Below are 17,585 nucleotides of genomic sequence, written 5' to 3'. Positions count from 1 at the left end.
AACCATTTAAACATGTTTAAAATTAGCAACTAAATGTAGAATACTGTACTCTATCATACCTTTTAATCTAGTTAACTTTTAGAACAGGGTAAACTGATAAAATCACGATGCACCAATCCTGCACCAATTTATATTCCACCATCACAGTTGGAAACACATATTTTCAGCCTTGAGTCTACATAATTTGAATAAGAGTTTTATGTATTATTGCTTGTACCTAAAATGCTTTTACATCATGCAAAATCGACAAAAGTCGACGAATTTCACTGAAGTAATTGAATAGGAAATGTAATTGGGACCCTTTAAAGATGAACTCTTGTAAGACATTTTTTTAAAAAGGTCAAAATACTGTTGAAGATTCAAACATCACATGGGTAGAATGCGAATCTCCCAAGATGCACTTGTCAAGGGGGGTGTAGAAAGCCATTTTGTTATGTTTGCTATGTGGCTAGCGCCACATCTCCAGCGGTAGCATAATGATTGATCATTTCAGATTGAATATAGCTTTTAATTTGTTTCACACATGAAAGTCTGAAATATATAACATTTAATATTTGCCTAATTTTAATACGGGCCAGGGAGGGACGCAGCGGATATACTAAATTGTTTGATTCGCTAACTAAACTAGGCTAGCTAACGCGTTAGCTTACTTGAACGAAATCTAATTTTCAGTTGTTCGGTTCATCCAAAAGTTTCCCTGAGTTTTATGGCTTTGGTCTAAGTATCTACTTTTGCTCAAGTGAGGGATCGGACTAAGTGGTGCATCGTAAATGATTTAAGAAACAGGGTCAGAGTTGTATAATCCAACTTTAGGCTCGTTTGAGAGGACGAGGAGAAGTGCCGCTGACAGGCTAACGTTAGCTAACAACTCTTCACAACAACGGCCCTCTGCATTAATCTAATAATGGCAGAAGACATACGACAGGACAAGAAAGCAAACTTCTCTGCTCTGACGGAGCACAACAACAACGGAGTGACGAAGATTTCTGGCCTGGCCTCCAACAAAACTGGCGCCTCCAAGAAATTAGTTATTAAAAATTTCAAAGGTAACGCGTGCTGAATAGCTAGTTAACGTTAGCTAGCTAGCTAAACGTTATTTAGCCGTTTTGCCTGACTATCAACTATCTGTTAGTAATTGGCTAACTAGTTAACTCTACTTATGTAACGTGTAACTCCCCATAAATGGCAGCGTAACTAAAGTTCATATTTGAAAGTTGTCCATGATGGCCAGCTGGGTAGCCTAGGAAGTTTCTAGACCAAGTTAGCTTGGGACATATTTGAAGCAATTGATAGCCATGGCATGTAAACAACAGAATATTCCGTTGCAACCAGACCCTGGAAATATTGCTCAACTCTGTTTACGTCATCTAGCTAACTTTACCAAGCTAATGACATTCTGGCAGAATAAATATATATATATTTGCATTCTATTACATTTTTGACATTTGTTGACTGTCCCTGCCAGATATTGACATATGGTTGAGCATGCAAACAATAGTCAACTGTTTACAATGTTCTCCTTGTTTACAAATAAACTTTACATTTCTCCTCATTTAAATGAGGTACCCAGCTAGAGGCTTAAAAAAACTAATGGTTGCATTGATTGTCTGTCTAACCATTTTGCTTTACCTTGGTGTGGCGTAACTGTGTTGTGTGTTCCCAGACAGGCCAAAGCTAGCGGACAACTACACTGAGGACACCTGGCTGAAGCTGAGGGATGCGGTAGGAGCCATCCAGAACAGCACCTCCATCAAGTACAACCTAGAGGAACTCTACCAGGTCAGGCCTAAAGCATCAAACATCATGCACACAGTGGCACTTTCAGGACATGAAACGCATCGTTTGTGGAGAGCTACAGCCCATATTTGCCTTTCTAAAACAGGCCTAGTTCATGTGTCCACCGGGCCTTGATGACATGCCTATAGCCAAGTCCGTGTTTCCATGTGAATAATATGTACCGATATGGGCACTTTTATTGTCTGCATCTGTATGACACCATTACTCCAGCTGTCTTGTCATGTGACCTGCTGTTCACCCTTTACTGTCTGTATCTGTGTACCATTACTCCAGCTGTCTTGTCATGTGACCTGCTGTTCACCCTTTACTGTCTGTATCTGTACCATTACTCCAGCTGTCTTGTCATGTGACCTGCTGTTCACCCTTTACTGTCTGTATCTGTGTACCATTACTCCAGGTGTCTTGTCATGTGACCTGCTGTTCACCCTTTACTGTCTGTATCTGTACCATTACTCCAGCTGTCTTGTCATGTGACCTGCTGTTCACCCTTTACTGTCTGTATCTGTACCATTACTCCAGCTGTCTTGTCATGTGACCTGCTGTTCACCCTTTACTGTCTGTCTCGTACCATTACTCCAGCTGTCTTGTCATGTGACCTGCTGTTCACCCTTTACTGTCTGTATCTGTGTACCATTACTCCAGCTGTCTTGTCATGTGACCTGCTGTTCACCCTTTACTGTCTGTATCTGTGTACCATTATTCCAGCTGTCTTGTCATGTGACCTGCTGTTCACCCTTTACTGTCTGTATCTGTGTACCATTACTCCAGCTGTCTTGTCATGTGACCTGCTGGTTGCCCTTTACTGTCTGTATCTGTGTACCATTACTCCAGCTGTCTTGTCATGTGACCTGCTGTTCACCCTTTACTGTCTGTATCTGTACCATTACTCCAGCTGTCTTGTCATGTGACCTGCTGTTCACCCTTTACTGTCTGTATATGTACCATTACTCCAGGTGTCTTGTCATGTGACCTGCTGGTTGCCCTTTACTGTCTGTATCTGTACCATTACTCCAGCTGTCTTGTCATGTGACCTGCTGTTCACCCTTTACTGTCTGTCTCGTACCATTACTCCAGCTGTCTTGTCATGTGACCTGCTGTTCACCCTTTACTGTCTGTATCTGTGTACCATTACTCCAGCTGTCTTGTCATGTGACCTGCTGTTCACCCTTTACTGTCTGTCTCGTACCATTACTCCAGCTGTCTTGTCATGTGACCTGCTGTTCACCCTTTACTGTCTGTATCTGTGTACCATTATTCCAGCTGTCTTGTCATGTGACCTGCTGTTCACCCTTTACTGTCTGTATCTGTGTACCATTATTCCAGCTGTCTTGTCATGTGACCTGCTGTTCACCCTTTACTGTCTGTCTCGTACCATTACTCCAGCTGTCTTGTCATGTGACCTGCTGTTCACCCTTTACTGTCTGTATCTGTGTACCATTACTCCAGCTGTCTTGTCATGTGACCTGCTGGTTGCCCTTTACTGTCTGTATCTGTGTACCATTACTCCAGCTGTCTTGTCATGTGACCTGCTGTTCACCCTTTACTGTCTGTATCTGTGTACCATTACTCCAGCTGTCTTGTCATGTGACCTGCTGTTCACCCTTTACTGTCTATCTGTACCATTACTCCAGGTGTCTTGTCATGTGACCTGCTGTTCACCCTTTACTGTCTGTATCTGTGTACCATTACTCCAGCTGTCTTGTCATGTGACCTGCTGTTCACCCTTTACTGTCTGTATATGTACCATTACTCCAGCTGTCTTGTCATGTGACCTGCTGGTTGCCCCAGCCAGTCTGGGTTGGTGGTGCCAACTGACACCCTATTCCCTATGTGGTGTACTATTTAGGGTATAGGGTGCCATTTGGGACGTTACCCGATTCCAACTGGGGCAGCAAAGATCGGTCCTAGGACACATTGCCTCTCTAGTCTTAAAGTATTGGAGAGGAGCGCTGCTCCATGCCAGCCAGCAGGTTCTGTAGCTCACATCAGCAGTCAGTATACCCAACCACCAGCCTGTTGACCTGGTTAACCCTATCACTCTGACCGTTCACCAGCCTGTTGACTTGGTTAACCCTATCACTCTGACCGTTCACCAGCCTGTTGACTTGGTTAACCCTATCACTCTGACCGTTCACCAGCCTGTTGACTTGGTTAACCCTATCACTCTGACCGTTCACCAGCCTGTTGACTTGGTTAACCCTATCACTCTGACCGTTCACCAGCCTGTTGACTTGGTTAACCCTATCACTCTGACCGTTCACCAGCCTGTTGACTTGGTTAACCCTATCACTCTGACCGTTCACCAGCCTGTTGACTTGGTTAACCCTATCACTCTGACCGTTCACCAGCCTGTTGACTTGGTTAACCCTATCACTCTGACCGTTCACCAGCCTGTTGACTTGGTTAACCCTATCACTCTGACCGTTCACCAGCCTGTTGACCTGGTTAACCCTATCACTCTGACCGTTCACCAGCCTGTTGACCTGGTTAACCCTATCACTCTGACCGTTCACCAGCCTGTTGACTTGGTTAACCCTATCACTCTGACCGTTCACCAGCCTGTTGACTTGGTTAACCCTATCACTCTGACCGTTCACCAGCCTGTTGACTTGGCTAATCCTGTCTTTCCTATTATAAAGCCACTAAACAGGGAGGGATGACTTCCAGAATTGAGGAATACTTAGTATGTTTCCCTGTCTCTGTTTCAGGCGGTGGAGAACCTGTGTTCCTATAAAGTCTCCCCCACACTCTACAAGCAGCTCCGTCAGGTCTGTGAGGACCATGTCCAGGCCCAGATACATCAGTTCAGAGAATATCCTTTACACTGTGTGTCTTTGTGTGTGAAAGTGTGCTCCTATATCTTTGCCAGTGTGTGTGGATGTTTATAAAAGCCTGTTTGGTAGGTTACAAGTCGGCTTGATAAGAACATCTGTCATTTATGATGCTGCATGACAGTGTCTCCTCTGAGGAGATCAACATGTTTTATAGAAAAGTTGATTTGTATCGCTGCACCTTGTTTCTTGGCTATTTACATTGTTTTGTTCACAAGCTACGTTGTTTTTCAATGTTTGGCTTTGCTTCAACTACCAGTGAAGACGTCAGACTAGTCTACTGTGTTATAACCTGGCTGGTTCCAGCCCTGAATGCTGATTGGCTGACAGCCGTGGTATGACAACATTTTTTACTGCTGTAATAACGTTGGTAACCAGTTTATAATAGCAATAAGGCACCTTGGGGGTTTGTGGTATATAGCCAATATACCTCAGCTAAGGGCTGTATCCAGGCACCCTGTGATGCGTTGTGTTTAAGGACAGCCCTTAACCGTGGTATATTGGCCATATACCACACCACCTCAGTCCTTATTGCATAAATATCTCACAGGCACACTGTCACGGACCATCCAGCGGCTGGAATACCATCATTGCCACGATAACCTTGGCCTGGGTCTCTCTGATAACACTTGTTTATCTGGTTAGTTGTGACTGGGGGGGGGGCTTAAAAGGAACCTGGCAGCCTCCTGTCTTAGAGCTGTATGTCTTCTCAGCAGGCCGCTGTGCAGTAGTCTCTCTGTACCAGCGGTATGTCTTCTCAGCGGGCCGCTGTGTAGTAGTCTCTCTGTACCAGCGGTATGTCTTCTCAGCAGGCCGCTGTGCAGTAGTCTCTCTGTACCAGCGGTATGTCTTCTCAGCAGGCCGCTGTGCAGTAGTCTCTCTGTACCAGCGGTATGTCTTCTCAGCAGGCCGCTGTGCAGTAGTCTCTCTGTACCAGCGGTATGTCTTCTCAGCAGGCCGCTGTGCAGTAGTCTCTCTGTACCAGCGGTATGTCTTCTCAGCGGGCCGCTGTGTAGTAGTCTCTCTGTTCCACTACGTTTGACATGTTGTTCATTTAGCAGACACTCTTATCAGAGATACTTACAGGAGAAATTAGGTTTACGGTGCTTTGCTTAATGGCACATAGACATATTTTCTCCTAGTCGGCTCGGGGATTCGAACCAGCAACTTTCCGGTTACTGGCCCAACTCTCCTAACCGCTAGGCTACCTGCCACCCAGGGGGCACTTTGGACCTCTTCAACCAGCTAGCTGCACACAGCGACACGCTGCTTGGACTGATGGCACATAAAAAACAATGAACATCCCTGTAACGGGGATCTGTATAAACTAACTACAGTTTGTAGTCATCGGAAGGTCATGTTTTTTAACCACAACCTGATGCGACCCGAGGCCCCGTCCAAAGAGAGGGGGTTTGACTGTTGTTTGATTGAATTGAGGCCCGTTCCTTAACCTTAGAGCCTCACAGAGTCCCTGGACAGCCTGTCTTTCCTGAAGAGGATGAACCGATGCTGGCAGGACCACTGCAGACAGACGGTTAGTCAGACAGCTTTTATCTCACCTTTGTGTTTATCGTGTGACATTTCATCTGTGTAAAATGTATGTTGTAGATTAGTCTAATGTAAGTGTGTTATGTGTAACCTGGTTTACTGCAGATCATGATCCGGAGTATCTTTCTGTTCCTGGATCGGACCTACGTGCTCCAGAACTCCCTGCTCCCCTCCATCTGGTAAGAGCCTTGTCCACTAGCTATTAGGAAACACACACATTCATCCATTCTCTGGCAAACGTCTTTTCCTGTTCTGAGATGGTCAACGTTTCTTTCTGTCCTCTGACAGAGACCATGTCTGAAATGGTTCCCTATTCCTTACGTAGTGCACTACCTTTGACTAGGTCCTCCTTGGGCTAAAAGAGTTCACTATGTAGGAAATAGGGTGCCATTTGGGATGCAGCCCGTTACTGTTCACCGTCCACCGTGACTGTGTGTGTTCCACAGGGATACCGGGCTGGAACTCTTCCGGAACCACATCGTGAGCGACGGGGCTGTCCAGAAGCGCACGGTCGATGGGATCCTGGAACAGATTGAACGTGAACGCAACGGGGAGACCGTGGACCGCAGCCTTCTCCGCAGCCTACTGGGCATGCTCTCAGATCTGCAGGTGATTGGTCAATGCTTCATAAAGCTTGTCTTACCATTTGGCCAATGAACCAATCAAGTCAAGGCAGTCAATTGCTAGTCATATGAGTGCATTTTCTTAGCAGTCTAAAACTATTGTTCCATAGGCAGATAGTATGTAGATTCTCTGATCTCCTGGTGTCTATTGTCTCTCTCCTCAGGTCTATGTAGATTCTCTGATCTCCTGGTGTCTATTGTCTCTCTCCTCAGGTCTATGTAGATTCTCTGATCTCCTGGTGTCTATTGTCTCTCTCCTCAGGTCTATGTAGATTCTCTGATCTCCTGGTGTCTATTGTCTCTCTCCTCAGGTCTATGTAGATTCTCTGATCTCCTGGTGTCTATTGTCTCTCTCCTCAGGTCTATGTAGATTCTCTGGAGGTCTCCTGGTGTCTATTGTCTCTCTCCTCAGGTGTATGTAGATTCTCTGGAGGTCTCCTGGTGTCTATTGTCTCTCTCCTCAGGTGTATGTGGATTCTCTGGAGGTCTCCTGGTGTCTATTGTCTCTCTCCTCAGGTGTATGTGGATTCTCTGGAGGTCTCCTGGTGTCTATTGTCTCTCTCCTCAGGTCTATGTAGATTCTCTGATCTCCTGGTGTCTGTCTCTCTCCTCAGGTGTATAAAGAGTCGTTTGAGGAGCGTTTTTTGATGGAGACTAACAGACTGTACGCTGCAGAGGGACAGAGGCTGATGCAGGAACGAGATGTGAGTGACAACCGCCAATCAAATGCTTTAATTCCATATTATGACCACGCCCCTATATAGATAGCATACCTGGCTTTCTCCTAGTGACTGTCATAAGTGGTGTGTGTGTGTGTGTCCAGGTGCCGGAGTACCTGCATCACGTGGCTCGTCGGTTGGAAGAAGAGAACGATCGTGTCATCAGCTACCTCGACCAGAGCACTCAGTAAGACCCGCCTCTTCCTCCACACCCCTTAGACTGACAGGCCTGTGCTCCAATCAGAGTACACTAGATCATCTCACAGATTTGAACCACTTTACTTTCTCTTTCACCCCCTTGTCCATCTCTTTATCATGTCTCTCTCTCTGTTTGTATTCAACAGGAAGCCACTTATCTCTAATGTAGAGAAGCAGCTGCTTGGAGAACACATGACGGCCATCTTACAGAAAGGTATCTATCAGCAGTATGTGATATTGACCCTCCCTGCAGGTCTCAGTATTCTGTTAGACGGTAACTGGGTGATATTGACCCTCTCCTCCAGGTCTCAGTATTCTGTTAGACGGTAACCGGGTGATATTGACCCTCTCCTCCAGGTCTCAGTATTCTGTTAGACGGTAACCGGGTGATATTGACCCTCTCCTCCAGGTCTCAGTATTCTGTTAGACGGTAACCGGGTGATATTGACCCTCTCCTCCAGGTCTCAGTATTCTGTTAGACGGTAACCGGGTGATATTGACCCTCTCCTCCAGGTCTCAGTATTCTGTTAGACGGTAACCGGGTGATATTGACCCTCTCCTCCAGGTCTCAGTATTCTGTTAGATGGTAACCGGATGATATTGACCCTCTCCTCCAGGTCTCAGTATTCTGTTAGACGGTAACTGGGTGATATTGACCCTCTCCTCCAGGTCTCAGTATTCTGTTAGACGGTAACCGGGTGATATTGACCCTCTCCTCCAGGTCTCAGTATTCTGTTAGACGGTAACCGGGTGATATTGACCCTCCCCTCCAGGTCTCAGTATTCTGTTAGACGGTAACCGGGTGATATTGACCCTCTCCTGCAGGTCTCAGTATTCTGTTAGACGGTAACCGGGTGATATTGACCCTCTCCTCCAGGTCTCAGTATTCTGTTAGACGGTAACCGGGTGATATTGACCCTCTCCTCCAGGTCTCAGTATTCTGTTAGACGGTAACCGGGTGATATTGACCCTCTCCTGCAGGTCTCAGTATTCTGTTAGACGGTAACCGGGTGATATTGACCCTCTCCTCCAGGTCTCAGTATTCTGTTAGATGGTAACCGGGTGATATTGACCCTCTCCTCCAGGTCTCAGTATTCTGTTAGACGGTAACCGGGTGATATTGACCCTCTCCTCCAGGTCTCAGTATTCTGTTAGACGGTAACCGGGTGATATTGACCCTCTCCTCCAGGTTTCAGTATTCTGTTAGACGGTAACCGGGTGATATTGACCCTCTCCTCCAGGTCTCAGTATTCTGTTAGATGGTAACCGGGTGATATTGACCCTCTCCTCCAGGTCTCAGTATTCTGTTAGATGGTAACCGGGTGATATTGACCCTCTCCTCCAGGTCTCAGTATTCTGTTAGACGGTAACCGGGTGATATTGACCCTCTCCTCCAGGTCTCAGTATTCTGTTAGATGGTAACCGGGTGATATTGACCCTCTCCTCCAGGTCTCAGTATTCTGTTAGACGGTAACCGGGTGATATTGACCCTCTCCTCCAGGTCTCAGTATTCTGTTAGATGGTAACCGGGTGATATTGACCCTCTCCTCCAGGTCTCAGTATTCTGTTAGACGGTAACCGGGTGATATTGACCCTCTCCTCCAGGTCTCAGTATTCTGTTAGACGGTAACCGGGTGATATTGACCCTCTCCTCCAGGTCTCAGTATTCTGTTAGATGGTAACCGGGTGATATTGACCCTCTCCTCCAGGTCTCAGTATTCTGTTAGATGGTAACCGGGTGATATTGACCCTCTCCTCCAGGTCTCAGTATTCTGTTAGATGGTAACCGGGTGATATTGACCCTCTCCTCCAGGTCTCAGTATTCTGTTAGATGGTAACCGGGTGATATTGACCCTCTCCTCCAGGTCTCAGTATTCTGTTAGACGGTAACCGGGTGATGGAGCTGGCTCTACTCTACCAGCTCTTCAGTAAGGTGAAGGGAGGACTCCCCACTCTGCTGCAGCACTGGAGAGACTACATCAAGGTACGCTCTCTGTCTCGCTCTCCTCTGTCTATACTACTCTCACTCTGAAACACTTCTATTGATTCCTGTCTCACTGAGATGTCTCCTAACAGAGTTTTGGTGGTGAGATTGTGGGCACCCCAGAGAAGGATAAGGACATGGTTCAAGACCTGTTGGACTTTAAGGATAAGATGGACAACGTGGCTCAGGGCTGTTTCAACAGAAACGAGAGCTTCATCAACGCTATGAAGGAGGCCTTTGAAGCTTTCATCAACAACAGACCCAACAAACCTGCTGAACTCATCGGTGAGGACAAGACCGCTGTGTGTGCAAAGAGTCAGGGCAGGAGATATTTAAAGGCACCTACCTGGAATCTTAAAACGAATACTCTATTGCTTAAAATACCAGTCAGAGGTCCCACGCCTGGTATGTTGATATGAGTGTTTCCTGTATGTTTTATCTAACTGGCGATGTCCTGTCTGCACAGCGAAGTACGTGGACTGTAAATTGCGGGCGGGCAACAAGGAAGCTACCGAGGAGGAGATGGAGAGGATTCTAGACAAGATCATGATCATCTTCCGCTTCATCCATGGGAAGGATGTGTTCGAGGCCTTTTATAAGAAGGACCTGGCCAAACGCCTGCTCGTTGGGAAGAGTGCCTCCGTGGACGCTGAGAAGTCCATGCTGTCCAAACTCAAACACGGTAAGTTGTCCAAACTCAAACACTGTATGATAACAGGATAGAATGCAGTGATCTCCAATGCAGTGTTATGATATGTGTTGTAGCAGGCTTTGTCTGTGGGTAGGGACTAAAACTAACTTTTTGGTCTAACAGCCACTCCAGTTTTATTACCAGACAAAATATTGTTTTGTTACAAAAGAAACCAATGAGCAAGCTTTGTAATGCTTCAAAAACAAATGTATTACTAGTAAGAAGTGATGTGGTATATTGCTAATCATTTTAACAAACCTTTTTAACCAAAATATCGCAGATGAGACATGTTAAGCCGCCCCTTTAAGGGCGGCAGGTTACCGTGGCAACGATGGTACTCCAGCTGCTGCTGCCTGTGAGATATTAGAGTAGATGGTCTGACTCATAGCTGACGTCTTCACTGGCAGATGAAGCACAGTCAAACATTGAAACTCAAACGTAGCTTGTGAACAAAACAATGTAAATAGCCAAGGAACACAAGCTCTCACTTCAGTGGACTTTCCAGTAAATTAGACTTCTATGCCTGTGCATCTTGAGCACTTTCAATCCCAGTGTTCACAGCTCCCCAGCCAGGCATTGTTGCTGCGCCTCACTGGATATATATATATATTTTAGAGGATACCTAGTTCTTTGTGATTATCTACCATCTATGAAACAAAACGACACAGGTACTGCAGCATTTATTTAGTTATAAATGTTCTCCTACTTGACTTCTAACTACATGTTTATTTGTAAATGTAAGTGAAATGCTCGAGCTCTGTTGCCCTGACCACCCACCAACATGGCTGGTGAAATAGACGTCTCACCCACCAACATGGCTGGTGAAATAGACGTCTCTACCCACCAACATGGCTGGTGAAATAGACGTCTCACCCACCAACATGGCTGGTGAAATAGACGTCTCTACCCACCAACATGGCTGGTGAAATAGACGTCTCACCCACCAACATGGCTGGTGAAATAGACGTCTCACCCACCAACATGGCTGGTGAAATAGACGTCTCACCCACCAACATGGCTGGTGAAATAGACGTCTTTACCCACCAACATGGCTGGTGAAATAGACGTCTCTACCCACCAACATGGCTGGTGAAATAGACGTCTCTACCCACCAACATGGCTGGTGACATGGACGTCTTTACCCACCAACATGGCTGGTGAAATAGACGTCTTTACCCACCAACATGGCTGGTGAAATAGACGTCTTTACCCACCAACATGGCTGGTGAAATAGATGTCTCACCCACCAACATGGCTGGTGAAATAGACGTCTTTACCCACCAACATGGCTGGTGAAATAGACGTCTCACCCACCAACATGGCTGGTGAAATAGACGTCTCACCCACCAACATGGCTGGTGAAATAGACGTCTTTACCCGCCAATGTCAAAATCTACCCGCATTTGGCGGGTGTTTTTATTTTAGGCCCTGTGTCTGTGGGATAATGTCATGTCCTCCGGCAGATGCTGATTGTTGCCTCAGCAGGGAGGTGAGCCCATCGATGGTTTGTCACTACCGCTGGTGTGTGACTGTAGAACCACCACCACAGTCAACAGGTCATGCAATGTATTTAAGCAGTAAGGCCTGTAGCAGGTGTGGTATGTGGCCAATACACCACGGCTAAGGGCTGTTCTTAACTTCTTGGGGCTATGTGGGACGTTAGCGTGCCACCCGTGGCGCACCCTATCAACAGCAGGTGCATTTCAAGAGCGGCAAATTTGAAACCAAATAAATGTCAAAATTCAAATTTCTCAAACATACAACTAACTTACAGCCTTTGAAAGATAAACATCTCCTTAATCTAACCACGTTGTCCGATTTCAAAAAGGTTTTACGGGGAAAGCATAAAGTTATGTTAGGAGAGTACATTGATAATAGCTGTGTGTAATGCATTGTCGATTCAAAGACAGGCGTCACCAAAACCATAAAATCAGCTAAAATTATGCACTAACCTTTTACAATCTCCATCGGATGACACTCCTAGGACATTATGTTAGACAATGCATGCATTTTTAGTTCTATCAAGTTCATATTTATATCTAAAAACAGCGTTTTACTATGGCGTTGATGTTCAGGAAATCGTTCCCTCCAATACCGGCAGTCAAGTCATGACAACAAAATAATTAATTAATATTAGAAAACATTGGTAAAATATTATATTGTCATTCAAAGAATTATAGATTTACATCTCTTGAACGCAATGGACTTGCCAGATTTAAAAATAACCTTACTGGGAAATCACACTTTGCAATAATCTGAGCACTGCGCCCAGAAAAATACGCTTTGCGATACAGACTAACCGCCATGTTAGAGAGATCTAAAATTGAAAATACTATGTAAATAATCCATTACCTTTGATTCTCTTCATCAGATGTCACTTCCAAAGATTCCCAGGTCCATAACGAATGTAGTTTTGTTCAAAAAAGCTCATCATTTATGTCCAAAAACCTCCGTGTTGTAGCACATGATCTAAGCCAGCCGGACTTCACTTCACATCACGAACGGAAAAAATATATTTACGTTCGTTCAAACATGTCAAACGTTGTATAGCTTAAATCATTAGTGTCTTTTTTAACCAGAACATGAATAAAATTCAAGGCGGACGATTGGGATCTCTTTTAAAACGTTTCGGAATGAGAGTACCCACCATCAACTCGCGCGCAAGGTGTCTAATGGGCCATCACCGTTCCAAGGCTCTTCTTCAGTCAGATCTCACTGTAGAAGACTCAAAACACTTTGTAAAGGCTGGGGACATCTTGTGGAAGCAATAGGAAGTGCCAAAACATTCCTCAGCCCCTTTGTTTTTCAATGGTATAGGCTTAAAGTCAATTCAACACATCAGGTATCCACTTCCTGTCAGAATCTGTCTCAGGGTTTTGCCTGCCAAATGAGTTCTGTTATACTCACAGACACCATTCAAACAGTTTTTGAAACTTTAGGGTGTTTTCTATCCATATATAATAAGTATATGCATATTCTAGTTACTGGGTAGGATTAGTAACCAGATTAAATCGGGTACATTTTTTTATCCAGACGTGAAAATACTGCCCCCTATACCCTAACAGGTTAAGCACGACGCAACGCGGAGTGCCTGGATACAGCCCTTAGCCGTGGTATATTGGCCGTATACCACAAACCCCTGAGGTGCCTTATTGCTATGTTAAACTGGTTACCAACGTAATTAGAGCAGTAGAAATAAATGTTTAGTCATACCTGTGGTATACGGTCTGATATACCACGACTGTCAGTCAATCAGCATTCAGGGCTCGAACCACCCCGTTTGTAATACTCTATAAAACTTGTTAACAGGAAGTGAGTGTGATGGTTTGTGACTTCCTGTCCCTGCAGAGTGTGGAGCGGCCTTCACCAGTAAGCTGGAGGGGATGTTTAAGGACATGGAGCTCTCCAAAGACGTCATGATCCAGTACAAACAGGTTAACACACACTCCTCAATATCACTGAAGTAGTTACTGTAATATACATTTACCACCAGGGAATCACAGGTTAACACACACTCCTCAATATCACTGAAGTAGTTACTGTAATATACATTTACCACGAGGGAATCACAGGTTAACACACACCCCTCAATATCACTGAAGTAGTTACTGTAATATACATTTACCACCAGGGAATCACAGGTTAACACACACTCATCAATATCACTGAAGTAGTTACTGTAATATACATTTACCACCAGGGAATCACAGGTTAACACACACCCCTCAATATCACTGAAGTAGTTACTGTAATATACATTTACCACCAGGGAATCACAGGTTAACACACACCCCTCAATATCACTGAAGTAGTTACTGTAATATACATTTACCACCAGGGAATCATAGATGCCATCTGACTTGAGACAATGTTGTCGTCACTCCTCCGTGACGCTCGTCCCTCAACCCATCTGTCCTGTAGGTCACTCCTCCGTGACGCTCGTCCCTCAACCCATCTGTCTTGTAGGTCACTCCTCCGTGACGCTCGTCCCTCAACCCATCTGTCCTGTAGGTCACTCCTCCGTGACGCTCGTCCCTCAACCCATCTGTCCTGTAGGTCACTCCTCCGTGACGCTCATCCCTCAACCCATCTGTCTTGTAGGTCACTCCTCCGTGACGCTCGTCCCTCAACCCATCTGTCCTGTAGGTCACTCCTCCGTGACGCTCGTCCCTCAACCATCTGTCCTGTAGGTCACTCCTCCGTGACGCTCGTCCCTCAACCATCTGTCCTGTAAGGTCACTCCTCCGTGACGCTCGTCCCTCAACCCATCTGTCCTGTAGGTCACTCCTCCGTGACGCTCGTGCCCTCAACCCATCTGTCCTGTAGGTCACTCCTCCGTGACGCTCGTCCCTCAACCCATCTGTCCTGTAGGTCACTCCTCCGTGACGCTCGTCCCTCAACCCATCTGTCTTGTAGGTCCATCCTCCGTGACGCTCGTCCCTCAACCCATCTGTCTTGTAGGTCACCCCTCCGTGACGCTCGTCCCTCAACCCATCTGTCCTGTAGGTCACTCCTCCGTGACGCTCGTCCCTCAAACCCATCTGTCTTGTAGGTCACTCCTCCGTGACGCTCGTCCCTCAACCCATCTGTAGTGTAGGTCACTCCTCCGTGACGCTCGTCCCTCAACCCATCTGTCCTGTAGGTCACTCCTCCGTGACGCTCGTCCCTCAACCCGTCTGTCTTGTAGGTCACTCCTCCTTGACGCTCGTCCCTCACCCATCTGTCTTGTAGGTCACTCCGCCGTGACGCTCGTCCCTCAACCCATCTGTCTTGTAGGTCACTCCTCCGTGACGCTCGTTCCCTCAACCCATCTGTCTTGTAGGTCACTCCTCCGTGACGCTCGTCCCTCAACCCATCTGTCTTGTAGGTCACTCCTCCGTGACGCTCGTCCCTCAACCCATCTGTCCTTGTAGGTCACTCCTCCGTGACGCTCGTCCCTCAACCCATCTGTCTTGTAGGTCACTCCTCCGTGACGCTCGTCCCTCAACCCATCTGTCTTGTAGGTCACTCCTCCGTGACGCTCGTCCCTCAACCCATCTGTCTTGTAGGTCACTCCTCCGTGACGCTCGTCCTCAACCCATCTGTCCTGTAGGTCACTCCTCCGTGACGCTCGTCCCTAACCCATCTGTCCTGTTAGGTCACTCCTCCGTGACGCTCGTCCCTCAACCCATCTGTCTTGTAGGTCACTCCTCCCTGACGCTCGTCCCTCAACCCATCTGTCTTGTAGGTCACTCCTCCCTGACGCTCGTCCCTCAACCCATCTGTCCTGTAGGTCACTCCTCCGTGACGCTCGTCCCTCAACCCATCTGTCTTGTAGGTCACTCCTCCGTGACGCTCGTCCCTCAACCCATCTGTCTTGTAGGTCACTCCTCCGTGACGCTCGTCCCTCAACCCATCTGTCTTGTAGGTCACTCCTCCGTGACGCTCGTCCCTCAACCCATCTGTCTTGTAGGTCACTCCTCCGTGACGCTCGTCCCTCAACCCATCTGTCTTGTAGGTCACTCCTCCGTGACGCTCATCCCTCAACCCATCTGTCTTGTAGGACGTGGAACTCGTATTTGAATATTTAGTGTCCACCATTTTAAAATCAAAACATACTGTAGTTCCTCATTGTTTTATTTCACTGCCCTCTCGGTATGACTCCATGAAATAGGAAGAATAACTATCTAAATTATTACAAATGTTGTGACGGGGATTTATCAGTTTACTGACATGGCTACAGTTGTAGCTAGCTAGCCTACTGACATGGCTACAGTTGTAGCTAGCTAGCCTACTGACATGGCTACAGTTGTAGCTAGCTAGCCTACTGACATGGCTACAGTTGTAGCTAGCTAGCCTACTGACATGGCTACAGTTGTAGCTAGCTAGCCTACTGACATGGCTACAGTTGTAGCTAGCTAGCCTACTGACATGGCTACAGTTGTAGCTAGCTAGCTTACTGACATGGCTACAGTTGTAGCTAGCTAGCTTACTGACATGGCTACAGTTGTAGCTAGCTAGCTTACTGACATGGCTACAGTTGTAGCTAGCTAGCTTACTGACATGGCTACAGTTGTAGCTAGCTAGCTTACTGACATGGCTACAGTTGTAGCTAGCTAGCCTACTGACATGGCTACAGTTGTAGCTAGCTAGCCTACTGACATGGCTACAGTTGAAGTCGGAAGTTTACATACACTGAAGTTGGAGTCATAAAAACTCGTTTTTCAACCACTCCACAAATTTCTTGTTAACAAACTATAGCTTTGGCAAGTTGGTTAGGACATCTACTTTGTGCATCACACAAGTTATTTTTCCAACAATTGTTTACAGACAGATTATTTCACTTATAATTCACTGTCACAATTCCAGTGGGTCAGAAGTTTACAAACACTAAATTGACTGTGCCTTTAAACAGCTTGGAAAATTCCAGAAAATGTCATGGCTGTAGAAGCTTCTGATAGGATAATTGACATCATTTGAGTCAATTGGAGGTGTACCTGTGGATGTATTTCAAGGCCTACCTTCAAACTCAGTGCCTCTTTGCTTGACATCATGGGAAAATCAAAAGAAATCAGCCAAGACCTCAGAAAAAAATGGTATTCCTCCACAAGTCTGGTTCATCCTTGGGAGCAATTTCCAAATGCCTGAAGGTACCACGTTCATATGTACAAACAATAGTACGCAAGTATAAACACCATGGGACCACGCAGCTGTCATACCGCTCAGGAAGGAGACGCGTTCTGTCTCCTAGAATGAAGGTACTTTGGTGCGAAAAGTGCAAAACAATCCCAGAACATCAGCAAAGGACCTTGTGAAGATGCTGGAGGAAACATGGGTACAAAAGTATCTATATCCACAGTAAAACAAGTCCTATATCGACAACCTGAAAAGCCGCTCAGCAAGGAAGAAGCCACTGCTCCAAAACCTGCATTAAAAAAAGGGGGAGGCTTGCAAGCCGAAGAACACCATCCCAACCATGAATCACGGGGGTGGCAGCATCATGTTGTGGGGGTGCTTTGCTGCAGGAGGGATTGGTGCACTTCACAAAATGGATGAAATCATGAGGATGGAAAATTGTGGATATATTGAAGCAACATCTCAAGACATCAGTCAGGACGTTGAAGCTTGGTCGCAAATGGGTTTTCCAAATAGACAATGACCCCAAGCATACTTCCAGAGTTGTGGCAAAATGGCTTGAATGTATTGAATCAGGTT

General features: G+C 46.2%; 1 protein-coding gene across 4 annotated transcripts; it reads left to right on the top strand.

Moving 5' to 3' along the window:
- Nucleotides 1–424: 424 nt before the first annotated feature.
- On the top strand, nt 425–13,870 carry LOC115186247 (cullin-4A-like). Of its 4 annotated transcripts, XM_029745917.1 has the most exons (13): nt 431–1,046; nt 1,664–1,779; nt 4,506–4,609; nt 6,093–6,162; nt 6,282–6,355; nt 6,623–6,785; nt 7,414–7,503; nt 7,623–7,705; nt 7,863–7,930; nt 9,582–9,700; nt 9,793–9,985; nt 10,167–10,382; nt 13,740–13,870. In XM_029745917.1, the coding sequence occupies exons 1-13, from the start codon at nt 905–907 to the stop codon at nt 13,856–13,858; spliced, it is 1,557 nt and encodes a 518-aa protein (XP_029601777.1). In that variant the 5' UTR covers nt 431–904; the 3' UTR covers nt 13,859–13,870. The 4 variants fall into 4 exon arrangements, with proteins under 4 accessions (XP_029601780.1, XP_029601779.1, XP_029601778.1 ...); XM_029745920.1 differs by lacking the exons at nt 9,582–9,700; nt 9,793–9,985; nt 10,167–10,382; nt 13,740–13,870 and adding an exon at nt 8,750–8,841 and having other exon boundaries at nt 425–1,046; XM_029745919.1 differs by lacking the exons at nt 9,582–9,700; nt 9,793–9,985; nt 10,167–10,382; nt 13,740–13,870 and adding an exon at nt 8,282–8,373 and having other exon boundaries at nt 425–1,046.
- The last annotated feature ends 3,715 nt before the right edge of the window (nt 13,871–17,585 follow it).

Source organism: Salmo trutta, unplaced genomic scaffold (assembly GCF_901001165.1).
Source record: "Salmo trutta unplaced genomic scaffold, fSalTru1.1, whole genome shotgun sequence".
Taxonomy (NCBI): domain Eukaryota; kingdom Metazoa; phylum Chordata; class Actinopteri; order Salmoniformes; family Salmonidae; genus Salmo; species Salmo trutta.
Note: the sequence above shows the minus strand (reverse complement) of the source record. Positions and strands in the feature narration are given on the sequence as shown.